We start from the raw sequence: 27,553 nt of genomic DNA, 5'->3' as shown, positions 1-27,553 counted from the left end.
TCATTTTTTAAAATACTTTTTTAAATATAAAAACATATTTTGGTGTGTGTCCATTTTGACCAGCCTACCAGACAAAAACAATGTCCAGCCCATCTGGCATTTGCCAGAATTATCAGATAGCCAATCCACCCCTGAGTGTATTATAGTGTAGTATATTGTAGCAGCAGACAGGAGGAGAAGCCGAACAGCAGAGCTTCCTCTTCTTACCTGCACATGATCTCGTGTGTCAGTAACACTCGGCACATCTCAGGGTTCTTGTCTTGCCCTTCATAAACAATAGCCTGCAGAAGGAGGGGGGCAAAGATTATATTAGAAACAGGTTGAGGATTTGTTTTTTGAAGCAAGGTTGGGTTGGCACTGGTCATCACAGAGGCCCACTAGATCTGCCCTGGAGAGAGTGTTCCTACTGTGGTCTGGATCACGTCTGGTAACATCTCCCTCCACACAGAAATCACATCGGTCTCTATTGAAACATTATGGGACCTGGCTCTCACTTGTCTTCATCACATTGATTTATTTATTTCACCTTGATTTTGTCAGGGACTCTGAGATCTAGGTCTCTTTTACAGATGTACCCTGTAATATGTATCACACGTCACTTCCTGCATGATAAGAAAATTAAATCCACAGATGTTACCCAGATGAGGGTACGGTGAGGGTAAGGTGAGGGTACGGTGAGGGTAAGGTGAGGGTAAGGTGAGGGTACGGTGAGGGTACGGTGAGGGTACGGTGAGGGTAAGGTGAGGGTACGGTGAGGGTAAGGTGAGGGTACGTGAGGGTAAGGGGAGGGTACGGTGAGGGTAAGGTGAGGGTACGGTGAGGGTAAGGTAATAACCAAGTATGTATCAAACAGGGCTGTGGTCCAGTCAAACAGGGCTGTGGTCCAGTCAAACAGGGCTGTGGTCCAGCCAAACAGGGCTGTGGTTCAGCCAAACAGGGCTGTGGTCCAGCCAAACAGGGCTGTGGTCCAGTCAAACAGGGCTGTGGTCCAGTCAAACAGGGCTGTGGTCCAGCCAAACAGGGCTGTGGTCCAGTCAAGGTGAGGGTACGTGAGGGTAAGGGGAGGGTACGGTGAGGGTAAGGTGAGGGTACGGTGAGGGTAAGGTAATAACCAAGTATGTATCAAACAGGGCTGTGGTCCAGTCAAACAGGGCTGTGGTCCAGCCAAACAGGGCTGTGGTCCAGTCAAACGGGGCTGTGGTTCAGTCAAACGGGGCTGTGGTCCAGTCAAACAGGGCTGTGGTCCAGTCAAACAGGGCTGTGGTCCAGTCAAACGGGGCTGTGGTCCAGTCAAACAGGGCTGTGGTCCAGTCAAACGGGGCTGTGGTCCAGTCAAACGGGGCTGTGGTCCAGTCAAACGGGGCTGTGGTTCAGTCAAACGGGGCTGTGGTCCAGTCAAACAGGGCTGTTAGTGCGGATGGAAATATGACTTCCTGTCTCTCTGTAACAAATGGTATCCTATTCCATATAGGCATTGAATTTGAATTTGACCAGGACCCTAAAGGACTCCGCTCAGAATTAGCACACTATCTAGGGAACACGGTGCAATTTGGAATGCAGACTTGTTTGGAGGTTGGAGCCCAATGCTCTGTCTGTCTGAAACATATACATGACAATCAGCTGATCATTGGAAACAAATGTGGCCTTTCAATTCACCACCTAAGACTTGGATGCAAAACAGAACACTACACTGGTAGACATTATCCTTAGCGATTGTGCTACCCATATACTCCATGCAGATTATAAACATTCCACTGCTAAATCTCATTGTCCAGTCAAAGACCATCATGCCCTCTCCTCCCCGCCCGCCCTGCCCCGCTACCACTACCAACACCCTCTCTCTCTCCCTCCCTCCCTCCCTGGAATTTGAAAGAACAGATTCCACTTGAACAACACAAAAACACACAGAGAGGTCCTAAGAGCTTAATGTAGTATTTACTGCCTCTGGCCGGGGGATGTTTAATGAATAGCAGCGTGTGTCGTGAGAACTCTGCGGGACCCGTCCGATATTTCTGTCCAAGGTGGGAGGGAGGGAAGGAAGGGGCCATCCCGGGTCCTGGCTTCCCACAGTGCTGCAGAGCAGAACATTATGTAAAGAGAGAGAAGAGGAGCTGAGAAAAGAGAGGAGCTGAGAATAGAGAGAAGAGGAGCTGAGAAGAGAGAGAAGAGGAGAGGAGCTGAGGAGAGGGGCTGAGGAGAGAGAGGAGAGGAGCTAAGAAGAGAGAGAAGAGGAGCTGAGAAGAGAGAGAAGAGAGAAGTGGAGCTAAGAAGAGAGAGAAGAGAGAGAAGAGGAGCTGAGAAGAGAGACGAGAGGAGCTAAGAAGAGAGAGGAGAGGAGCTGAGAAGAGAGGGAAGAGAGAGAAGAGGAGCTGAGAAGAGAGAGGAGAGGAGCTGAGAAGAGAGAAGAGGAAGTGAGAAGAGAGAGAAGAGGAGCTGAGAAGAGAGAGAAGAGAGAGAATAGAGAGAAGAGAGAGGAACTGAGAAGAGAGAGGAGAGGAGAAGAGAGAGGAGAGGAGCTGAGAAGAGAGAGGAGAGGAGCTGAGAAGAGAGACGAGAGGAACTGAGAAGAGGGAGGAGAGGAACTGAGAAGAGAGAGGAGAGGAGCTGTGAAAAGAGAGAAGAGGAGCTGAGAAGAGAGACGAGAGGAGCTAAGAAGAGAGCGTTACACAGGAGGGTCACAGTGATAGTGGCTGTTGAGGGAGCGAGTCCTTTGTTGAAGAGCTCAGTGACTTTCAACGTGGCACCGTCGTAGGATGCCACCTTTCCAACAAGTCAGCTCATGAAATGTCTGCCCTGCTAAAGGTGCCCCGGTCAACTCAGTGTTGTTATTGGGAAGTAGAAATGTCTAGGAGCAAAAACGACTCAGCAGCGAAGTGGTAGGCAACACAAGCTCACAGAACGGGACCACCTTGTCCTGAAGCGTGCAGCGTGTATAAATAATCTGTCCTCAGTTGCGACACTCACTACCGAGATCCAAACTACCTCTGGAAGCAACGTCAGCACAAGAACTGTCTGTCTGGAGCTTCATGAAATGGGTTTCCATGACCGAGCAGCTGCACACAAACCTAAGATCACCATGCGCACTGCCAAGCGTCGGCTGGAGTGGTGTAAAGCTCTCAGCCATTGGACTGTGGAGCAGTGGAAACGCGTTCTCTGGAGTGATGAATCATGCTTCACCATCTGGCAGTCCAACCAACGAATCTGCGTTTGGCGGATGCCAGGAGAATGCTACCTACCCGAATGCATAGTGCCAAATGTACAGTTTGGTGGAGGAGGAATAATGGTCTGGGGCTGTTTTTCATGGTTCGAGCTAGTCCCCATAGTATAAGTGAAGGGAAATCTAAACGCTACAGTATACAATGACATTCTAGATGATTCTGTGCTTCCAACTTTGTGGCAACAGTTTGGGGAAGACCCTTTCCTGTTCCAGCATGACAACGCCCCCTTGCACAAAGCGAGATCCATACAGAAATTGTTTTTTTTTTTCGAGATTGGTGTGGAAGAACTTTACTGGCCTGCACAGAGCCCTGACCTCAACCCCATCGAAACACATTTGGGTTGAATTGGAACGCCAACTGCGAGCCAGGTCTAATCGACATCAGTGCCCGACCCCACTAATGCTCTTGTGGCTGAATTGAATCAAGTTCCTGCAGCAACGTTCTAACATCTGGTGGAAAGCGAGAGGAGAGAGAGGAGGCTGTTTTAGCAGCAGGAGGGGGGGGGACCAACTCCATATTAATGTCCATGGTCATGGAATGAGATGTTCGACGAGCAGGTGTCCACATACTTTTGGTCATGTAGTGCATGATTCACACTGTGACTCTTTAAAACCACAGGGATGCACAAGACGTCATTGTGAATATGTTACACTACTCACGGACGTGTTTTATGGAACGTGGACTGAGATGCTCGGTGCTTTATGAGTGCAGTGGTAACTGGGAATGTTCTGTTATTTTTCCGGAACATTCTCTTCTATCCTTCTCTCGGGGATTGAATATTCATGACTCATCGTGCAGAGTGCTTCACATATACAGGAAGGGCAGTGTCTCTCTGCCTGCACTGCTTCCACCTCACTCTGTCGTTAACAGTGAAGAGGGTGCTAGCTGCTCGCGGATTTCTGCCACTGTCTGCCTGGCAGGAGGAGTGTAATGCTCTCAGTCTATCTACTCTAGCGTGTAAACTCTATGCCCATGGCGGTGACGCGGTGGGGCGGTAAGAGGGAGGAGAGAAGAGGGGAGGCGAGGTGTGGGCGAGCAGTTGGGATGCCAGACTGGAGAGTGACACACCATCTGGACCAGCGTACACCTCTTCCAAAATGCCCCAGCTTTGTTGTCACCCTCCCATAACCTAACAACACATCCCAGTGCCGGCAAATCTCTCTTTGACGGCAAAACATTCACCGCATGGAGTCGGCACGGTAACCACACGACACTTCAATCAGCAGCCTTGTGTGCAGGTGTAGATATGGTGTTAAAATGGATCTGTTCCCTCATAAGAGTGAGTGAAAAACAAGCCTGCTCCACAGCTACTTCTGCAGTCAGGGTGACGATGAAAATGACTTGTTCCTTTGGTTTCACTTTGACAGAATAAGGACCAAGGTCTTCTAAAACAGCACTGCATGAATCAACGTCTACAGGCTAGGAATACACTGCTCTCAATGTCCAGCTCTTTACTGAGCACAGCCAGACCTTGTGCAATGATGTCCTCCAGTAGAGAAATATTAACGCTATCATGACAGATGAACTCATAGAAATATAAAGTTGTGAAATAATGTGCATGCTCTGCAAATGTAAAAAATGAAGATGAAATATCCCGAGTCCTTTGTTAGAGGGGATGCCAAGAGTTTGTCAAAATCATTGAAGCCCTCTCACCCTGTGAGTTTATGTTTTCACCATGGTCACTAAATATGTACAAAAAATAATAATAATAATGCTAAATGAATAGCGCTGAAAAACGTGGATTTTTCTCTCTCTCACAAGCAGGAAAGAAACAGGAAGTACACACAGAGCAGTGGCGAGGATGCAAACTCATTAACACAAAACATAAATAACATAGTGGTATTTTTGGCTTGTCTTTCAGTCAAGGTTATAAAAACACGAGTTGCTAAGTGACACCTTCATTTCTCCACACCAAGAGAGGGTGCTGAGGGACGGTGCCCATACGATCAGCCCCATATCGCCCAGACCTCCAGGCCTCAGCTTTAGGAACCTCACCACACTCGTCATTACTACTACCACGATATAATCCTGAACAAGGCTGAATATCCAAACGCTATTATCGGGCAGCCTCCCAACGGCAGGAAATGTCTCATAGAATAGATGAATAGCCCTTTGTCTGGTTTGTTAGTGTCATTGAAGTGTTTGGTGTCTACATATTGTATACAGCTTCTGACACATCTGGAATTGTAATTAGGAGAGAATCTGGCTGCAAATGGAGAAGTGCAGTTTGTATCAGATAGGTTATTTAGTTCAGTTTGACCTACTACTCAGCATGACATTTTAACGGTGTGATTCAACCACGTCTTTCTATCTTTGTAGTCCACAAGATCATAAAAAACTAAACATGCTCCCTCCACCTCCCCCGTCGATGCAGCACGTACATGACATTCACACCTCTCCTGTGCTAACAACAAAATGATGCACTCGTTGCCTTAACAAACATGTAGCCTTCATGTGCTGTTTAATACATATTTAAACTCACATGTTTAAACTCACATTTCCATTTTCATTTTTCCTCATTGGCTTTGATATGACGGCTGAAATCTAAGTTGTGTAAACAAGTTGCTATAAATATGTGGAAACGCACTTCCCACTCTGTTAGCGTCATCGGTTAGCGTGTCACCAGGAGCATGGCAGCCTTTCTTCCCAGGCCGCCGCCACAGCAACACAGATCAGTCTGCCTGTCTCCGTCTTTGTCTCCCCCCCCCCCTCAAACTAGCAACTACCCCATCCCATCCCACCCCACCCCCAGCTCAGCTGTTCTGGCTCCAAACCTCAGGGTAGGAGAGAAAGAGAGGTGGAGAGAGAGAGGGCAAGCGAGCGATAGATAAAGTGGGAGGGTGAGAAGAAGAGAGAGAAGGAGGGAGAGTGAGGAGAAGAGAGAGAAGGAGGGAGAGTGAGGAGAAGAGAGAGAAGGAGGGAGAGTGAGGAGAAGAGAGAGAAGGAGGGAGAGTGAGGAGAAGAGAGAGAAGGAGGGAGAGTGAGGAGAAGAGAGAGAAGGAGGGAGAGTGGGGAGAAGAGAGAGAAGGAGGGAGAGTGAGGAGAAGAGAGAGAAGGAGGGAGAGTGAGGAGAAGAGAGAGAAGGAGGGAGAGTGAGGAGAGGCCCTCTTGCCTGCTTTCTGTCTTTATCAGATCTGTCACCGGTGGAGAACATGATCGCAGATACAACTGTCAGACTGACATCCGGGGCACTACTCTCTCTCTATTCTGTGTGATAGTAGTGCTGATTTTATAGTTGGTTATACAATAAATACTATGTTTATTACTGCAATTCTATGGTTGTGATGAAAATGAGAGTACTACTAACAAGTGTGATTACAACAGGCATGGTAGCTGTCAATACCGTTATCCGCTCACCATAAACTCCTCCTCCGTTTTCCCTGTCAGACTATCTCTAGTAGGGTATGAAGCCACAGTGACACATTAGTGGTTGTTCCATTGGAGCCACAGGACAGTGCAGTGGTGATGGTGGTGTTGGCCACAGTAATAACAACACAGTGAATCTTAAACTCTGTGGGTAGGTTTATAGCATTAGTATGATAATCCTTGATTTCCATGAGGGCTGGACCAGCAGCACGCAGGCAGTACTGTGATCAGACACTGGGACTCATAGCTGTGGCAGACCAGACCAGACCAGACCAGACCAGACAGACAGACAGGCAGGCAGGCAGGCAGGCAGGCAGGCTCCTCGCTGGAGAGAATGTGCATGGGGCTTTGGATCCGATCATGTTGACCTTATCCTTCCTAACCAAGCACAACAATGGTTTGGCTGGACCACTTGTTAGTCTTCCTTTCCCTCAGCCCCCATGTCATCAACAGACTACAGCAGTCTTTCTACTGTTAAACCTTATTATTAGAGCTACCAGGTTTTTCCTGATCGTATGATGCAGGCAAACTTAAAATCCGTTTTACCTCATTTGAACAAGCACGTCACATGTGCAACTCCAGGAAAGAAAACTCTAGACCACCTTTACTCCACACACAGAGACGCATAAAAAGCTCTCCCTCGAACCTCCATTTGGCAAATCTGACCATAATTCTATCCTCCTGATTCCTGCTTACAAGCAAAAACTAAAGCAGGAAGTACCAGTGACTCCCTCAATACGGAAGTGGTCAGATGACGCGGATGCTTCACTACAGGAACTGTTTTGCTACCACAGACTGGAATATGTTCCGGGATTCATCCAATGGCATTGAGGAGTACACCACCTCAGTCACCGGCTTCATCAATAAGTGCATCGACGACATCTTTCCCACAGTGACCGTGCGTACATATCCCAACCAGAAGCCATGGATTACAGGCAACATCCGCACCAAGCTAAAGGCTAAAGCTACCGCTTTCAAGAAGTAGGACACTAATCCAGTAGCTTATAAGAAATGACCTATGCCCTCAGATGAACCATCAAACAGTTTTAATGTCTTCATTATTATTCTACAATGTAGAAATTGGTAAAAATAAAGAAAAACTCTTGAATGAGTAGGTGTGTCCAAACTTTTGACTGGTACTGTAGATATAGGCTACAACAACCGCCCAGAGTTTTCCCTGGTCAGAAATAGTTTTTAAAATATATTTTCCCTTCTTATCATCCAGCCTCCATACTACTGTATGCAGAGCCTTCAGAAAGTACTCACACCCCTTAACTTTTTCCACATTTTGTTGTGTTACAGCATGAATTTCAAATTGATAAAATGCTGATTTTTGTGTCACTGGCCTACACACAACATCCCATAATGTCAAAGTGGACATGTGTTTTTACATTGTTTAACAAATTAATAAAAACGTAAAAGCTGAAATGTCTTGAGACAATAAGTATTTAACCCCTTTGTTACGGCAAGCCTAAATATGTTCAGGAGTAAAAAATGTGCTTAACAAGTTACATAATAAGTTCCTAGGACTCACTGCAATAATAGTGTTATAGCATTAGCATTATAGCATTATTTTTAAGGCCCCCCTTTAAGGTCCCTCAGTTGAGCAGTGAATTTTAAACACCGATTCAACCACAAAGATCAGGGAGGTTTTCCAATGCTTTGCAAAAAGGGCACCTATTTGTAGATGGGTACATTTTTTAAAAGCAGACATTGAATGTCCCTTTGAGCACAGTGAAGTTACTAATTACACTGTGGATGGTATATCAATACACCCAGGAAACTGCTCAGAGATTTCACAATGAGGCCAAATGGTGACTTTAAAACAGTTACAGAGTTTAAAGGCTGTGATAGGAGAAAACTTGTAGTTACTCCACAATACTAACCTAATTGACAGAGTGAAAAGAAGGAAGCCTGTACAGAATACAAACATTCAAAAACATGCATCCTGTTTACAACAAGACGCTAACGTAACACTGCTAAAAATGTAGCAAGGCAATTATATTTTAGTCCTGAATACAGAGTGTTATGTTGGGGCCAAATCCAATACAACACATTACTGAGTACCACTCTCCATATTTTCAAGCATAGTGGTGGATGTATCATGTTATGGGTGTGCTTGTAATTATGAAGGACTGGGGAGTTTTTCAGGATAAAATATTAATGGAATGGAGCTAAGCACAGGTAAAATCCTAGAGGAAAACCTGGTTCAGTCTGCTATCCACCAGACACTGGGAGATGAATTCACCTTTCAGCAGGACAATAACCTAAAACACCAAAATCACCTAACAGGCCAAATCTACACTGGAGTTGCTTACCAAGAAGACAGTGAATGTTCCTGAGTGGCGGAGTTACAGTTTTGATTTAAATCTGCTTCAAAATCTCTGGCAAGATCTGAAAATGGTTGTCAAGCAATGATCAACAAACAATTTGACAGAGTTGGAATGTTTATGTCTCCACACTCTGGGCTCCAGTATTAGCACCTCTGGTATTTACTATGAGCTGTGAGGCCCCAGTGACAGCTCTGTCAACCAGAGAGAGAGAGAGAGAGAGAGAGAGAGAGAGAGGGGTAGTGAGAGAGAGGTAGAGGTAGAGAGAGGTAGAGGTAGAGGTAGAGGTAGAGGTAGAGGTAGAGGTAGAGGTAGAGAGAGAGAGAGAGAGAGAGAGAGAGAGAGAGAGAGGGAGAAAGAGAGAGAGAGAGATTGAGGCCTGTGCTCTGGCTTCGTTCACATTCTTGATAGACCACTACAGAGATGCCCAGAGCGAAAACAAACTGATCAGTAAGTAATCTGACTCATCCTGTTATGAAATACATATATGCACCATGTACTGTGCCTCACGCCATACTAGTCATAAATCTAGCAATAATTCACAAACACACAAAAATATTGTATACAAATTAGAGGAGCTTCTACACTGATAATATGAAAACAAAATAATCAGGTTCCTATTTCTAATAGTTGTTGTAGTCCATCAACAGCAGCAAGAATCACTACTTGTTAGTCTAGCATATTCCTAAAACTCTCCACTCCTCTCATCGACAGAGTTAAACAAACACAACAATAGGAATTCTAAGTGCGGACAGAAAGAGAAAAATGTGTGAGCCCTCAAACCTCTCTGTGTCATGTACTGTCATGTTGTCTTGTCTCTGTCCTTTCCCTTCACCCTGTCTCCCTCTGCTGGTCGTGTTAGGTTACCTTTTCTCCCCCGCTTTCCCCCAGCTGTCCCTTGTCTCCTCTAACTACCCATTCACCCCGTTCCCCACCTGTTCCCTTTTTCCCTCTGATTAGGTCCCTATATCTCTCTCTGTTTCTGCTCCTGTCCTTGTCGGATTCTTGTTTGTTTGTGTCATTCATGCCTGAACCAGACTGCCGTCATGTTTGCTGTAACCTTGTCCTGTCCTGTCGGAATCTGCCGGTCCATCTGAGCCTACCTATGTTTGGTAATTAAAGAAGCTCTGTTTAAGTTGATTCGCTTTTGGGTCCTCATTCACGCACCGTAACAGAAGAATCCGACCAAGAATGGACCCAGCGACTTCGGATCCTCTCCACTCAGCCGTCGAGATCCAGGGAGCGATGCTAGGCAGACACAAGCAGGAATTGTCTGCTGCTCGACATGCCGTTGAGACCCTGGCCACCCAAGTCTCCAACCTCACAGAACAGGTTCACCATCTCCGCCTCGATCCACCGGCCACTTCCAGGGCTTTCGAATCTCCGGAGCCCAGAATCAATAACCCGCCGTGTTACTCTGGGGAGCCCACTGAATGCCGCTCGTTCCTCACCCAGTGTGATATTGTGTTTTCTCTCCAGCCCAACACTTACTCCAGGAGCACTGCTCGTGTCGCCTACGTCATATCTCTCCTTATTGGACGGGCTCGTGAGTGGGGCACGGCAATCTGGGAGGCAAGGGCTGAGTGTACTAACCAGTATCAAGACTTTAAGGAGGAGATGATACGGGTTTTTGATCGATCTGTTTTTGGGGAGGAGGCTTCCAGGGCCCTGTCTTCCCTATGTCAAGGCAATCGATCCATAACAGACTACTCTATTGAGTTTCGCACTCTTGCTGTCTCCAGTGGCTGGAACGAGCCGGCCTTGCTCGCTCGTCTTCTGGAGGGTTTCCGCGCAGAGGTAAAGGATGAGATTCTCTCCCGGGAGGTTCCTTCCAGCGTGGATTCCTTGATTGAACTCGCTATTCGCATTGAGCGACGGGTTGATCTTCGTCACCGAGCTCGTGGAAAGGAGCTCGCGCTCTCCGTCGCCTCCCTCTCCGCATCACTACCATCTTCCTCTGCCGGCTCGGGTGCTGAGCCCATGCAGCTGGGAGGTATCCGCATCTCGACTAAGGAGAGGGAACGGAGAATCACCAACCGCCTCTGTCTCTATTGCGGTGCCGCTGGTCATTTTGTCACTTCATGTCCAGTAAAAGGCCAGAGCTCGTCAGTAAGCGGAGGGCTACTGGTGAGCGCTACTACTCCTGTCTCTCCTTCAAGATCCTGCACTACCTTGTCGGTCCATCTACGCTGGACCGGTTCGTCAGCTTCCTGCAGTGCCTTAATAGACTCTGGGGCGGAGGGCTGTTTTATGGACGAGACCTGGGCTCGGGAACATGACATTCCTCTCAGACAGTTAAAGGAGCCCACGGCCTTGTTCGCCCTGGATGGTAGTCCTCTCCCCAGGATTCAGCGTGAGACGCTACCTTTAACCCTCACTGTTTCTGGTAATCATAGTGAAACCATTTCTTTTTTAATTTTTCGTTCACCTTTTACACCTGTTGTTTTGGGCCATCCCTGGCTAGTTTGTCATAATCCTTCCATTAATTGGTCTAGTAATTCTATCCTCTCCTGGAACGTCTCTTGTCATGTGAAATGTTTAATGTCTGCTATCCCTCCTGTTTCCTCTGTCTCTTCTTCACAGGAGGAGCCTGGTGATTTGACAGGGGTGCCGGAGGAATATCACGATCTGCGCACGGTGTTCAGTCGGTCCAGGGCCACCTCTCTTCCTCCACACCGGTCGTATGATTGTAGTATTGATCTCCTTCCGGGAACCACCCCCCCCCGGGGTAGACTATACTCTCTGTCGGCTCCCGAACGTAAGGCTCTCGAGGATTATTTGTCTGTAGCTCTTGACGCCGGTACCATAGTCCCCTCCTCCTCTCCCGCCGGAGCGGGGTTTTTTTTTGTCAAGAAGAAGGACGGGTCTCTGCGCCCCTGCATAGATTATCGAGGGCTGAATGACATAACAGTGAAGAATCGTTATCCGCTTCCTCTTATGTCTTCAGCCTTCGAGATCCTGCAGGGAGCCAGGTTTTTCACTAAGTTGGACCTTCGTAACGCTTACCATCTCGTGCGCATCAGGGAGGGGGACGAGTGGAAGACGGCGTTTAACACTCCGTTAGGGCACTTTGAATACCGGGTTCTTCCTTTCGGCCTCGCTAACGCTCCAGCTGTCTTTCAGGCATTAGTCAATGATGTCCTGAGAGACATGCTGAACATCTTTGTTTTCGTTTACCTTGACGATATCCTGATTTTTTCACCTTCACTCCAGATTCATGTTCAGCACGTTCGACGTGTCCTCCAGCGCCTTTTAGAGAATTGTCTTTTTGTGAAGGCTGAGAAGTGCACTTTTCATGCCTCCTCCGTCACATTTCTCGGTTCTGTTATTTCCGCTGAAGGCATTAAGATGGATCCCGCTAAGGTCCAAGCTGTCATTGATTGGCCCGTCCCTAAGTCACGCGTCGAGCTGCAGCGCTTTCTCGGCTTCGCGAACTTCTATCGTCGTTTCATCCGTAATTTCGGTCAGGTGGCAACTCTCCTCCTGCCGGCCGTCTCAGGCCGCTTCCTATTCCCTCTCGACCGTGGTCTCACATCGCCTTAGATTTTGTCACCGGACTGCCTTCGTCAGCGGGGAAGACTGTTATTCTTACGGTTGTCGATAGGTTCTCTAAGGCGGCTCATTTCATTCCCCTTGCTAAGCTTCCTTCTGCTAAAGAGACGGCACAAATCATCATCGAGAATGTTTTCAGAATTCATGGCCTTCCGTCAGACGTCGTTTCGGACAGAGGTCCGCAATTCACGTCTCAATTTTGGAGGGAGTTTTGCCGTTTGATTGGGGCTTCCGTCAGTCTCTCTTCCGGCTTTCACCCCCAGTCTAACGGTCAAGCAGAACGGGCCAATCAGACTATTGGTCGCATCTTACGCAGTCTTTCTTTTCGCAACCCTGCGTCTTGGTCAGAACAGCTCCCCTGGGCAGAATACGCCCACAACTCGCTTCCTTCGTCTGCGACCGGGCTATCTCCTTTTCAGAGTAGCCTCGGGTACCAGCCTCCGTTGTTCTCATCTCAGTTCGCCGAGTCCAGCGTCCCCTCCGCTCAGGCTTTTGTCCAACGTTGCGAGCGCACCTGGAAGAGGGTCAGGTCTGCACTTTGCCGTTATAGGGCGCAGACTGTGAGAGCTGCTAATAAGCGTAGAACGAAGAGCCCTAGATATTGTCGCGGTCAGAGAGTTTGGCTCTCCACTCAGAACCTTCCCCTTAAGACGGCTTCTCGCAAGTTGACCCCGCGGTTCATTGGTCCATTCCGTATCTCTCAGGTCATTAATCCTGTCGCAGTGCGACTTCTTCTTCCGCGATATCTTCGTCGCGTCCACCCGGTCTTCCATGTCTCCTGTGTTAAGCCCGTTCTTCGCGCCCCCGCTCGTCTCCCCCCCCCCCCCCCCATCCTTGTCGAGGGCGCACCTATCTACAGGGTCCGTAAAATCTTGGACATGCGTCCTCGGGGCCGTGGTCATCAGTACCTAGTTGACTGGGAGGGGTACGGTCCTGAGGAGAGGAGTTGGGTTCCCTCTCGGGACGTGCTGGACCGTGCGCTGATTGATGATTTCCTCCGTTGCCGCCAGGTTTCCTCCTCGAGTGCGCCAGGAGGCGCTCGGTGAGTGGGGGGGTACTGTCATGTACTGTCATGTTGTCTTGTCTCTGTCCTTTCCCTTCACCCTGTCTCCCTCTGCTGGTCGTGTTAGGTTACCTTTTCTCCCCCGCTTTCCCCCAGCTGTCCCTTGTCTCCTCTAACTACCCATTCACCCCGTTCCCCACCTGTTCCCTTTTTCCCTCTGATTAGGTCCCTATATCTCTCTCTGTTTCTGCTCCTGTCCTTGTCGGATTCTTGTTTGTTTGTGTCATTCATGCCTGAACCAGACTGCCGTCATGTTTGCTGTAACCTTGTCCTGTCCTGTCGGAATCTGCCGGTCCATCTGAGCCTACCTATGTTTGGTAATTAAAGAAGCTCTGTTTAAGTTGATTCGCTTTTGGGTCCTCATTCACGCACCGTAACACTCTGCCTCTCTCTCCCCTCGCCGAGAAGGTTAAACAGTTTATTAAGAGACAACAAGACTGCCAGACTGACACGGTCTGAGTGGCAGCTACTGGGGTTTAATGCCATTTGATATTGGCTGTGACGCCAGTGCAGTGTGACACCGTATGTTAGTGAGCGTTAAGAGAGCGTAGCATGTCTCTCCTCTCAGCAGCCTGCCATTACCCTGAGCCCGCTAACGAGCACGTTAGCCAAACAACAAACATGTCACACTATCCATAGGGGTGAATTCCAGGAGAGGAAACCGAAACGGTACAGAGTCGCATAAAGACCGGGAAATAATATCTGTGAACATTATAATTCAGTGTATGACATGGTAACTTTCTCGAGGGTGTCAGATTACAACGTCTGTCTCCAAAAAAAAACAACATCATATTAAAAAAAGCTTTCTAAATAGTTAACTCCTGCACTTGAAAGTCAATTAAATAACTCTACTTTCTTATGAATAAAATCTAAATAATAAGCAAGGCAAGTGTCCATCCATTCCCCACTCAGACCAACAGCATGATTATTACAGTGAGAGCAGAGCTGCTCAGCAAAAGACACTTCAAATGGGTCCCCCTCTTCATTGTTAGGGGCATAATACAAGGAGACACTCTGGGCTGTCAGGGTTACCAAGTGAGCGGGGACCTGTCCAAATGTGACACAGGCCCAGAGGGCTCCGTGTACACACAGTCTGCCATGGGCTGTTGTCTCCTGCCTCCTGTTCCAGATCCACCTGAGAAATGTTACTGTTTCTCCTTCACTTCTTCAACATGTTGTTTTAATGTGGTTCTGTATTACTTGTCATTGTTAGGCAGAGGGACGTGGGGATAGAGCCTTACCTGTTTAGTCATGGAGTCAATGAGTCGCACATAAAAGTCCTGCTCTGTCCTGATGCCTAACACACACACACAGAGAGAGAGAGAGAGAGAGAGAGAGAGAGAGAGAGAGAGAGAGAGAGAGAGAGAGAGAGAGAGAGAGAGAGCGAGAGCGCGAGAGAGAGCGTGAGAGAGAGAGAGAGAGAGAGAGAGAGAGAGAGAGAGAGAGAGAGAGAGCGTGAGAGAGAGATAGAGAGCGAGAGAGAGCGGGAGAGGGAGAGAGAGAGAGAGAGACAGAGAGAGGGAGAGAGCGAGAGAGAGAGAGAGATAGAGAGAGAGAGAGAGAGAGAGAGAGATAGAGAGAGAGAGGGAAAGAACAGGAGAAAAGACATGAGTGGAAACGGTTTCAATAGAATTAGGTACCCTGGCCTGATACACAATGTCACACCTTTAAACAGAGACCATGACTATCATAAGTACCAAACTATGTATTGAGGCAACAAAGTCGACCTCACTGAAAATATTAAAGATACTCTGTAGGCTAATAAAATTAGTTGTAACTTACCATTACAGTATTCTTAATCTAAGCAATTCACTTGTCACGTGTCAATAAATAAAAAAAATTCAGCAAAGGTGGGATTAAAACTAAATCAATTACAGAACTTCATCCTCCAGACTTCAGGAGGATCATTCATTATTGAAAAATATAATTCAATAATGCTTGACATTAGAGTCACAATTTATTTTCAATATTGGCAAACAAAATGTATTTCCCATGGATATTAGCAATGTTAGTGAATATCATTAGTCTTTAAACAATATTTGCACAATTTGTGGTGGATTACACAATAGTTATTGCCAAATACCTATTTGAGACTAATGAAAAACACAAAGGAAATGTAGGCCCATACTTCCAAGCCGGTAGTGTCAACTGAATAGGCAGAATTAATGGCACAATATATTGTTGCGCAATGGGTTAGAGCCTATTCATTAATAAGCTTAACACAATCAAATATAATTAGTTTGCTAGACATACTGTGAAGCTTCGCAATGTGATGGAAACAATGAAAACGACACCAATTGACGCTAATAAAATGAATAGCATAGCCCACAAAAACAATCATAGACAAACACACGACACGGCGACCTAAAAACAGTTAGATTGTTTTGCTGTGAGACAAATAGCTGCAGACGGGGTCACAAGATGAACCAAGGCCATTGTGATCAAGGTACACTACACGTGCTCGCAGGTTGGACTGCTTATATGCGGAAAATATTTAGCTATGATAATTGTTAATTATGAACAGACAATTCAGGTCATGAGATTCAAAAAGCCGTAAATATTGTATTGCTTCTACTCCAGGCTATTATTACTGATATAAAAAACGTTGATTTTCTTTCACCTATTTCTATAGCAGATGTCTAACTGATGATTACATGTTTATTTTTTTAAATCCAAAATTAAACGTTTGATTTGTCTGTTCATATGTAACAATTACTTGATCTTAAATGAACTTAAAGATGACTTTAGGGAAAAGGCTCAACTAAACGACACCTGGTGCTGTTATTTCTGTAGAATGTAATGCAAATCATGTTTGTGGTCATACGTATCCGTTTCCTGCGACTAAGAACATAAGCACAACATTGTCGACTGGAGAGTTGACCAATGTTGTACACTTACCATTACTGTAGAGAAGTTGCAGTCTATAATGTATCCCGTTGTTAGTCTTCTCTCCAGTGGATTCCTGTAAATGAGCAGATTTAAAGTGGAGTTCAAATCAATTTGATAAAAATTGATATTTGTGCGCGTGTGTTCAAATTAGACTGAGCTCTCAGAAATAAACTAGTGTATTGATTATCAACTCGATAATAATCTGGGATTTGCGAAATGTAGCATCATTATTGTACACGTACATTTTGTATCGTTCAACAGCCACTTATTGACCTGTAGGCTATAGAGAACTGTATAGAAACGAACCTCTGTTTGCATGGCTGAAGGTGAGAAACGTCTCAAAAAGACTCTGCTGTAATTATGCTACTTAATGTAGTGCTACCATACAAATACATGGAAACTGGTTTCCTGGAAATTAGGAGAGTTTATGGAACAAGCGGCTGTATCATGTTATTTCGCCTATGTTTTATGTTCTGAAACGCACAAAATCATTGCCCAAAATATTTCCATAACAGTAGGCTAAATCTTGATATTTTGTAATGAGATAAACACATCGATTTTAATTGTATTATGTCAAATATTTGATATTATAGTATACATATTTAGAGATACAACGACAATATCAACTTCAAAAGACAAAATATTATTCTACAAATATTATTCTACGAATATTTTATTAGTAGTATTATTTTTTATATTATTAGTATAATTAGGTCCATTATCATTTAGATACGCGTTTATTACTATTAGGCTATTGCGAGCATGTAGCCTAATTGCCATGAACATGTGGAAATATTTGTAAAGCTTCCCAAAACAAATACACAGGTCTATACACAGGTTGAATGGTTTTTCATTTCAAACTAGATTAGTCTGATACAGCTAGGCTTTGGACTTATTATGTGTCAAAATGTGGGACAATTTAGTGTGTGTACAGAAGCTGCTAAAAATATATATATATATATATTTTAAATCACTCACCTTTTCCTTCTCGACAAAACCGAGGAAAGACGTCCTTTCGATTTCCACTGGCTGTCCTTGTCTGTCATATAGAGCCAAAACGAAGTGAAAGAAGTTGGATTTCCGAAGATTTGATGGCGGTTGCTTCTCAAAATGAGCCCGGGCCAGACCCACTCCACTGTGGATAGACATGCAAGGGGTAGTCGTTGTTAGAGCATCACCAGACTTAAACGTTTGAAATAAGTTCTTAGCCTCTTAAAGAGTAAAACTTGTGTAAGTCCTGTTCATGTTTGTGAAGCGAACCGTGTAAATCCTGTTCATTTTTGCGAAGCGAATCTTTTGATACTTGCCTAATTTTAAACAGTGCGACAAATAGCCTAATTTGGAAAATTAATGTTTAGAAGTGGGCTCTTTTAATGATGATGTTGAGTTGAAATGCCTGTCAATACTCCAGGCTCGTGGCATTGATAGGCCTACGCAAGCCTATATAAAAAAAACACATTTCCATGGCCAATTTAATTAAGATGTTTTTATTATCATGATATTATAGTTATTATATTATAACTATTATGACTCCTATTTGAACTGTTCTGTCTATGTCCAAATAACAGTAGAGTATAGTAGTCATCCATAAGGCTACATGCTAAACACCCACTGGTGAGGGGAGCATCATTGCCGCGGCAAAGAAAACTTAAAACAATTCTTCGAGCAAAAAGCATGTACGCTAAACTGCAAGTGTAGCGACAAAAAAATATTTGGTCCATTGAAAATATAGTTTCCCAAAACAGTGTGGACCATGGACCATCCGTGCGCTGGTGGAGCCTTCGCGCCGGGAGGAAGAGCCTGTCTCCGGCTTCTTACCTTTGAGCGGCCGTGTTCGCATCCAACACCCCGGCTCCCTGCATCCATGTCCGAACTGCGTTCATCCCAGACCCGATGGGTTCCTCTTTCAAACTACTCCCACTCCTTTGGATGCTCTCCTGAATCCCAAACATTACAAAATCGCGCTCCCTCTCTCTCTCTGTTTACCGAGTGTCCCAAAATCAGTTTTCTCTAATCACAGGTAAAAGGCGGGCGTGGGCGTGGGATGGTGCTGGGTCCGCGTTGATGCCAGTGACAGTGTGTCTGTCTGTTTACTTCAAACCAATAGAAAAATACGAAAAGAATCCAAAGACGAGGTATCGAAATTCAGGTGCCTCATAGACAGAATCACTTCAAACGGAGATCAAACGAGAAACGAGCGAAACGCAAGACGGCGCAAATGAACAAAATCTCGCTCGAGGTTTTTGACGATGTCGCTCCTGTATTGGGGATACTTGCTCTATGAGCGAGCGCTGGTGTCAGTGGGATCAACTAGAGCTTTCAGATTGTTCTAGATCAAATGTCTTCATCCCCTGACAAGTTTTTTCTTCCTTTACTCTCTCTTTGTTTCCTTTTTTTTCCAATGATCTCTGTCAAATGGAAATGAATAAGTAATCAAGAAGAGGAGGACCCTTGTGTAGGCAGATCCCGTGTTGTTCCTCTTGTTAAAATGGGAGTGATTTGTGTCCCTTCCCAAAGGAATCCTATTTGACTATCTCTGAGAACTAAACACAAGCACACTAGCCCCAGCAGAGTGACTGTAAGAGGCGGGCTGCCCCCAAACAAAGACGAGCCCAGTGTCAGATACGCCCAACCACGGCTCGCCTCATTAGGCGATGTATTTAAGGCCGCCCCTTCCCTTACCTCCACCGCACAACAGTCGCACTCTCGCAGCCAAAGCCAGAGATCACTTTAAAGGAGCTTTCGGAGAATGTTGCCAAAGATAACTCCATATCGAAACATTGGTTGCATGAAGTGAAGCGTACAAGAGATGAAATTCTGATTAGTTCCGATATGTCTTGAAAACGTGTCTGACTGTGTAACCCCCAGTGAGAGATGTCTGAATCAGTTTTGGATAAAGCGCTGGTCTTGATGTGTGTCTTATTATGGGGAAAATATATATTAAAACATTTTTTTTTTTGCAATATATCTAGTTTTAGTCTCTCATTGTTTGGCCGCAGTGGAGAGGGTAGAAGAGACGCGTTTGAGCACACCGGAATCTCTGTCTTAAACGATTCATGTAGGCTTAGCTAGGCTAGTGAAAAGTATTAAACTATAGATGTCAACCCACGGTTCACGTATGTAAAAACATTCTAACACAACTGTAAGACTTTGCACAGATGTCCGTACTTCAGATACACTAGTGGAAGTTTACATCGTTTTACACACTTTAATACATCCAACTGCAATATAGGAATACAGAACAACATTTAGCCTAACTGTTTGTTTCATTTAGAAATTATATATATATATATATCCATATGAGTAGACCTATGTGCATGCGTCCAAATCATGCAATACATGTTTTATTTAAACAAACTAATGCTGACTGTCAGAAGATCCCTTATCATGCAGGCGAAAGCTCGTGCCTTTCAAATGTGTTACTGAATTTCAGGCTGTATCAATGCAAGGCTATGTGATAGGCCCATATATCAAGGTTACAGTCGTGAGATGAGTTCAGAAAATGCGATAAGCAGGGCTAATATCAAGACATGGTGTTGAAGACACTGTATTTTTTTTGGGGGGTGAGAAAATTAGATTGCAGTTTTGGTCTCAGGAACAAACTCTGCTTTCATGTGGTGGAGAAATGCGGCAGACATACAGAGTTGTTTCACAAAGCAGAGACTATCCTGCCTCTTCCCACTTAGTTTGTATACAATTGTTTCACCTCATTTATGAAACCCATATGGTATGAAACAAAACACATTCACGGTTCCAATTTAAATGTAACGGTTTATGCTAACGCCACAAGAAGCGCTGAGATAAACAGTGACAGCAATAATTAGCTCGAAATAACAATGTGGCATAATTGTTACCAGATTCCTCGTCTTTGCCTTTCTCTCTGAGTCTGCTTTTTATCGGCGATAAAAAAAATAGTCTGAAATAGGCTATGACTATTTTGCAGAGCGAGAGAGAAAAACTCTGATCAGTAATTTCATGAATCATGGTTTAGGTAAATAATACACATTTAAGAAAACGAAGAACGTGGACGATTAAAAGAGGCCAACATTTTCCCGGTTAAATTTAGCACATTTTGCCTGTCACTATACATGACACTGTTTGACCTTATTGGGCTGAGTTATTTTATAGCCTATATACAGACTACAAGAAAAAATGTAAAGCCGTTTGTCTTCCTCTTCTCTGTGACTGACTGACACACCTGAGACATGGATATTGTTTACCCACCACTATCCTCCAAAGTTTTCACATAAGAGATGAAGATATATGTTTAAATAGGCTTAATCTAATTCCTTCACAGACTTCCAAACCACAAATCTAAATGGCCCAGAGCACAAGACCGATAAAAAAATAAGCAAATATTTCTTAGCCTAACAGTATCATAACATATTAGGTATATTAGTAAGATGAATACATATGATTTGAGTCTCTCGTTTGAGTAAAGGCCTAAACCATTGAACAAAAAATTGCATCTCATGAATCAGAATGCATTGTCAACTCAATGTTCACCAATATTGCAATATATATATTGTTTTTTAAATCAGATACATTTCACAATAAACTAGCCACTTCACTCTAGGCTACTAGAATGGAGCAAAGTCCAATTCAATTAAGCTACATTTGCATTTCGGTCATTTAGCAGACGCTCTTAACCAGAGTGATTGGAGTTAAGTGCCTTGCTCAAGGGTAGGTCAACATTTTTTTCAAATAGTAGGCTTGGGGATTCGAACAAGCTACCTTTCAGTTACTGGCCCTACGCTCTGAACCATTAGGCTATCTGCTGCCATTTAATACAAGTTGGTTTTGTGGGTGCTGATGATCGGCTACACGGGTTGATAACGCTTGAGCGTAGGTAGGCTATACTCACCCACCACGGTCTTTCCTCTGTAAATTGTTGATTCAATCATCTAAGGTTGGTGACGGAGTAAAGTTGAAATGCAACTGCGGCTCCCTCCGGTGGTCAATAGGCATCATGTCTCGGATGGATAATTGGCACGAAGGAAAATAAGGCTGCGTTTACACAGGCAGCCCAATTCTGATATATTTTCTCACTAATTGGTCTTTTGACCGATCACATCAGATCTTAACACATCAGATATTTTTCAGAGCTGATCTGATTGGTCAGAATACCAATTAGTGAGATTTTTTAAAATCAGAATTGGGCTGTCTGTGTAAACGCAACTGAGGCACGTTTTAGGTACCTGGCACACTGTCCTGCTGCTAATAGTTTCTAGATCCACTCTTTCGTGCTACTCCTAACCAACTGCCACTTATCAATTGCCATTCTCTTGTATAGTCAGTCCTACGTCGTAGTAGGCTGCATTGAGTTGTTGTGTTTCATTGTAACATTCTGGCTGAACGTGTGTAGTTGGCATAGGACACTGGCTAAACATTAAAACAGGATAATATACTGAATTTAGACGAATACTTAAAGGTTTAACCACAGGCCGGCTTACTATTTTACTGTCTGCAGATGGTCTTGAAGTGCGAGGATTTTACACCTTCAAAAGTGATGAAACGTCGCCACCGTGTGGCCTGGATGTCTCCTCAGGAGGCACAATCAATGCATCAATAGTCGATGTGTGTTCTAGGTACAAGTTTAATTTGAACTCAAGATGCAAACTAAGCGTATAGAGGTCACACAATATACCAGGTAGCGTTAGTATTATTTTTGGGGGGGTCATGTATGTATTTATTTATTTATTTTGGGGGGAGAGCACACCCCCTATCTTAGCTTCTGTTTGGACAGTGCCTTTTAGCGCCATCTCCATTTCAAAGTAGTAGACTGACATTTCTTCCGAGTTTATTGGCAGCAACAAACTGAAAAGGTGCACACTGGAGGGAACTGTCTACTACAGGCACAAAGCCAAAGTTGGTGATTTAGGCCTACTGTCACCTGCAGTGCTGGAGTATAATTGGCTGATCACTCCTGCTGAGCTGTGATCCCATAAGAAGTCCATCTGTTGACAACTTTAAAGTGGAGAAAGCCCTTTATGCTGCTACCCATGCCATAACAGGTTTGTGTGGCCAAGTGCACCTCAAATCAAATTGTATTTGTCACATTATTTTTATTTATACTTTGCACTTTGCACATTCTTCCATTGCAAATCTACCATTCCAGTGTTTTACTTGCTATATTGTATTTACTTTGCCTCCATGGCCTTTTTTTTGCCTTTACCTCCCTTATCTCACCTCATTTGCTCACATCGTATATAGACTTGTTTATACTGTACTATTGACTGTATGTTTGTTTTACTCCATGTGTAACTCTGTGTCGTTGTATGTGTCGAACTGCTTTGCTTTATCTTGACCAGGTCGCAATTGTAAATGAGAACTTGTTCTCAACTGGCCTACCTGGTTAAAGAAAGGTGAAATAAAAATAAAATAAACATGCTATGTAAACAACAGTGAAGTGCTTACATATGGTGCCTGCCCAACAATGTAGAGTTTCAAAAACAAATAGAAAGAATAGAAAAATGATAACAAATGTAACTTGGTTATATACACTTATCTATTCTATGGTCTTGTCATCACATCTCAACAGGCCTGTAGACTAGCCAAAGGTTTATTGTCAATGAAAATGAGAAAGCAAGACCAAAGATAATTCATGTTTTCAGCATTTTGTTTATTAGTTTAAAAAACAGTTTAATATCTCTACAAGGGTAATAGATCTCTACAAGGGTAATAGATCTCTACAGAGTAATAGATCTCTACAAGGGTAATAGATCTCTACAGAGTAATAGATCTCTACAGAGAAATAGATCTCTACAGAGTAATAGATCTCTACAGAGTAATAGATCTCTACAGAGTAATAGAGAATAACAACATATTCTCCTTATGGGTGCTTGGACTTCTACTCCAAATCACACAGTTTAGCAATGGTTGTCGTAGTAAAACCAAAGCCCAGGATAAAGAGGCTCATTGAATGTGGTCTGGACTCAGTGGAGGATGGTCATTGTGTCAGAGACGCTGTAAGGACAGAATTCCTGCCTTGTAGTCCAGGTACACCCCAACTCTGGAGGACTGAGGGCCTAAATCTTTACATTATTGTGCTATTAACCCTGAGTAGCGGTAATCTAAACCCCACGATTGATCATTGACTACAAATCCAGAGTCTGCACTTGATCTGCTTATGTCTTTATACGAAACTGACAAAAGGACGCCCTCCCAACAACAACGTCCAGACAGAGCCCCTCTACACAGTACCTGCCCGCTATAATTCCATCGCTCTAGATGCTCAAGATATGGCTGCTTTTCTGATGTAGTCGTAGCCTTTCTGCCATCCTCAGACAGAGAGAGATTTATTTTACCTTTATTTAACTAGGCAAGTCAGTTAAGAACAAATTCTTATTTTCAATGACAGCCTAGGAACAGTGGGTTAACTGCCTGTTCACCATTTATAGCTATAATGACAGGCTACATTTGCGCAGCGATTGTGTTCGCGTGTGTGCGTGTGCGGGGGTTTGCAAGCTTTGAACCACTATTTTTTGGGGTCGCGGGTCAAAAAGTTTGAGAACCACTTATCTAGCGAAAAGATTGTTGATTTGCTGTACAGTTTTAGGATGGGTGCGGCGCAAACATCAAATTGTAGAGAGAGAGGATTACCATAAATAAATATGCATCTCCAAAATAATATTAACGGTTTACTTTGCAAGCTCACCAGCAATGGGGCATCAACCAACAATTACCAGCATATGCCTACTGGTCTTTTGGTATGTACAGATTTCTTGAAATTGATAATATAGTTATGAAGCTTGTATTTTCGAATTTGTTGTTCAAATTAATTAATGTATAATCATAATGTGAAAAAAATAATGAAAAGTCTGGTAGCCTCAATAAAGTCTGGTAGCCTCAATAAAGTCTGGTAGCCTCAATAAAGTCTGGTAGCCTCAAAGTCTGGTAGCCTCAATAAAGTCTGGTAGCCTTAATAAAGTCTGGTAGCCTCAATAAAGTCTGGTAGCCTCAATAAAGTCTGGTAGCCTTAATAAAGTCTGGTAGCCTCAATAAAGTCTGGTAGCCTCAATAAAGTCTGGTAGCCTTAATAAAGTCTGGTAGCCTCAATAAAGTCTGGTAGCCTCAATAAAGTCTGGTAGCCTCAATAAATGGACAAAGAACAAGTCATTGCATGTATAGACACTTCACAAAACTTGTGACTCTACTCAACTTGCTCTTATTATGCATGACTTGGACTTGACTCAACCCGTTCTACTTGGACTTGACTCAACCCGTTCTACTTGGGATTTGACTTGAGACTGAATAATAATGACTTGGTCCCACCTCTGCTGACGCATTTCGACATCAAATCGGTCTTTGTCAAAGCAATATATTTTTAATCAGTCTAAAGTTAGAGAGACCACTACTGGTACAGTATTTTACTGACCTGTGGTGTAGACCTTGGACCATTCCCCCACAATAATGTCCTAAAGTGCCTCTGTCAACTCAGACATAGCCTTACAAGGATATACAGTAGGGAAAAAAATATTTAGTCAGCCAACAATTGTGAAAGTTCTCCCACTTAAAAAGATGAGAGAGGCCTGTAATTTTCATCATAGGTACACTTCAACTATGACAGACAAAATGAGATTTTTTTTCTCCAGAAAATCACATTGTAGGATTTTTAATGAATTTATTTGCAAATTCTGATGGAAAATAAGTATCACTTACAAACAAGCAATATTTCTGGCTCTCACAGACCTGTAACTTCTTCTTTAAGAGGCTCCTCTGTCCTCCACTCATTACCTGTATTAATGGCACCTGTTTGAACTTGTTATCAGTATAAAAGACACCTGTCCACAACCTCAAACAGTCACATTCCAAACTCCACTATGGCCAAGACCAAAGAGCTGTCAAAGGACACCAGAAACAAAATTATAGACCTGCACCAGGCTGGGAAGACTGAATCTGCAATAGGTAAGCAGCTTGTTTTGAAGAAATCAACTGTGGGAGCAATTATTAGGAAATGGAAGACATACAAGACCACTGATAATCTCCCTCGATCTGGGGCTCCACGCAAGATCTCACCCCGTGGGGTCAAAATGATCACAAGAAAGGTGAGCAAAAATCCCAGAACCACACGGGGGGACCTAGTGAATGACCTGCAGAGAGCTGGGACCAAAGTAACAAAGCCTACCATCAGTAACACACTACGCCGCCAGGGACTCAAATCCTGCAGTGCCAGACGTGTCCCCCTGCTTAAGCCAGGACAAGTCCAGGCCCGTCTGAAGTTTGCTAGAGAGCAATTTGGATGATCCAGAAGAAGATTGGGAGAATGTCATATGGTCAGATGAAACCAAAATATAACTTTTTGTTAAAAACTCAACTCGTTGTGTTTGGAGGACAAAGAATGCTGAGTTGCATCCAAAGAACACCATTACCTACTGTGAAGCATGGGGGTGGAAACATCATGCTTTGGGGCTGTTTTTCTGCAAAAGGACCAGGACGACTGGTCCGTGTAAAGGAAAGAATGAATGGGGCCATGTATCGTGAGATTTTGAGTAAAAACCTCCTTCCATCAGCAAGGGCATTGAAGATGAAACGTGGCTGGGTCTTTCAGCATGACAATGATCCCAAACATGCACCTTGGATAGAAACGCTTGGCCTGCCTCATCCACTCCTGGGAGTCTTCAGCTGAGATGTCTCTGCACCTTGGATAGAAATGCTTGGCCTGCCTCATCCACTCCTGTCAGTCTTCAGCTGAGATGTCTCTGCACCTTGGATAAAAATGCTTGGCCTGCCTCATCCACTCCTGGTGAGTAGGGGGGAGGAAAGGTGAGTAGGGGGGGAGGAAAGGTGAGTGGGGGGGAGGAAAGGTGAGTAGGGGTGTGGAAAGGTGAGTAGGGGGGAGGAAAGGTGAGTAGGGGGGGAGGAAAGGTGAGTGGGGGGGGGGGGGGTGAGTGGGGGGGAGGAAAGGTGAGTAGGGGGGGAGGAAAGGTGAGTAGGGGTGTGGAAAGGTGAGTAGGGGGGAGGAAAGGTGAGTGGGGGGGAGGAAAGGTGAGTGGGTGGGGGAGGTGAGTGGGGGGGAGGAAAGGTGAGTGGGGGGGAGGAAAGGTGAGTGGTGGGGAGGAAAGGTGAGTGGTGGGGGGAGGAAGGTGAGTGGGGGGGGGGAGTGGGGGGGAGGAAAGGTGAGTGGTGGGGAGGAAAGGTGAGTGGTGGGGGGGAGGAAGGTGAGTAGGGGGGGAGGAAAGGTGAGTGGGGGGGAGGAAAGGTGAGTGGTGGGGAGGAAAGGTGAGTGGTGGGGGGGAGGAAGGTGAGTAGGGGGGGAGGAAAGGTGAGTGGGGGGGGGGTGAGTGGGGGGGAGGAAAGGTGAGTGGTGGGGAGGAAAGGTGAGTGGTGGGGGGGAGGAAGGTGAGTAGGGGGAGGAAAGGTGAGTAGGGGGGAGGAAAGGTGAGTAGGGGGGAGGAAAGGTGAGTAGGGGGGAGGAAAAGGCAAACCATTCTTGGATGGGCTGCAAACCAGTTTGTGATTACATGTGATTGGTGGAATGTTACATTGACCCATGCAATCACACATGTCCTCATGTTTCCTCCCAGCGGTTCGCTTTCTGCTTCTGGCACCAGTTGTTGGTGGAGGTCATCTAAACACAGAAGAAGGTGCTCAGTGTTGTAGGGACCAATCTGTCATTTGTGCAGGACCAAACCAGCACTCATTGTGAATATTTGTTCCTCTCTGACCCGGCACATCAACGGTGGCCCTTTTCCTGCCTCCGTGTTTTGGGCAGGTTAAACCCTGCCTCGTCTACATAAATGATTTAATGTGGGGTCTGATTAGCCTCCATCTCCATGACTCCCTGAAAGAAATGTCCTCATGTACGTACTCATGTTTACATGTAGAGTAGCATAGTGTAAAACTCACTATAGAACAAGACATATTCTCTCAGTTTTATTGCATTGTCAGCAATGACCAATCCTACAATGGCTCTTGGTCTTCACTGAAGAGCTTTCCTCCTCCCCCAGAGGGAGGAAGATGTTGCGTCCTTTACAGGAACAAAAATACAACACATGTATTTGCACTGGGACTGGTGACCTACCGTTACAGTGGGACATAGCAACAGTAATGATAGAAGAATCCCTTGTGAAATGCATTACTTACCTGTTGGTTTGTTGAAATGTGTCGGAGGAAACACCGTGCACCTGGCAACC

At 44.9% G+C, this 27,553-nt stretch overlaps 1 protein-coding gene across 10 annotated transcripts in view; it reads right to left on the bottom strand.

The window, feature by feature from the left end:
- LOC110533327 (transcription factor COE1-A) overlaps nt 1-19,007 on the bottom strand; it is a 306,747-nt gene extending 287,740 nt beyond the window's left edge. For 9 of the 10 annotated variants that reach the window (XM_036989686.1, XM_036989687.1, XM_036989688.1 and 6 more), the window contains exons 1-5: nt 18,237-18,370; nt 17,397-17,553; nt 16,428-16,491; nt 14,771-14,826; nt 208-281 (exon numbers count right to left, since the gene is read on the bottom strand). In XM_036989686.1, the coding sequence (XP_036845581.1) occupies nt 208-281; nt 14,771-14,826; nt 16,428-16,491; nt 17,397-17,553; nt 18,237-18,370 (485 nt within the window). Of the gene's footprint in view, nt 1-207; nt 282-14,770; nt 14,827-16,427; nt 16,492-17,396; nt 17,554-18,236 lie in introns of all 10 variants that reach the window. The other variant, XM_036989681.1, reaches the window with a different exon arrangement.
- Nucleotides 19,008-27,553: the final 8,546 nt, after the last annotated feature.

The sequence above is a fragment of the Oncorhynchus mykiss genome, chromosome 10, assembly GCF_013265735.2.
Source record: "Oncorhynchus mykiss isolate Arlee chromosome 10, USDA_OmykA_1.1, whole genome shotgun sequence".
Lineage (NCBI taxonomy): Eukaryota > Metazoa > Chordata > Actinopteri > Salmoniformes > Salmonidae > Oncorhynchus > Oncorhynchus mykiss.
Note: the sequence above shows the minus strand (reverse complement) of the source record. Positions and strands in the feature narration are given on the sequence as shown.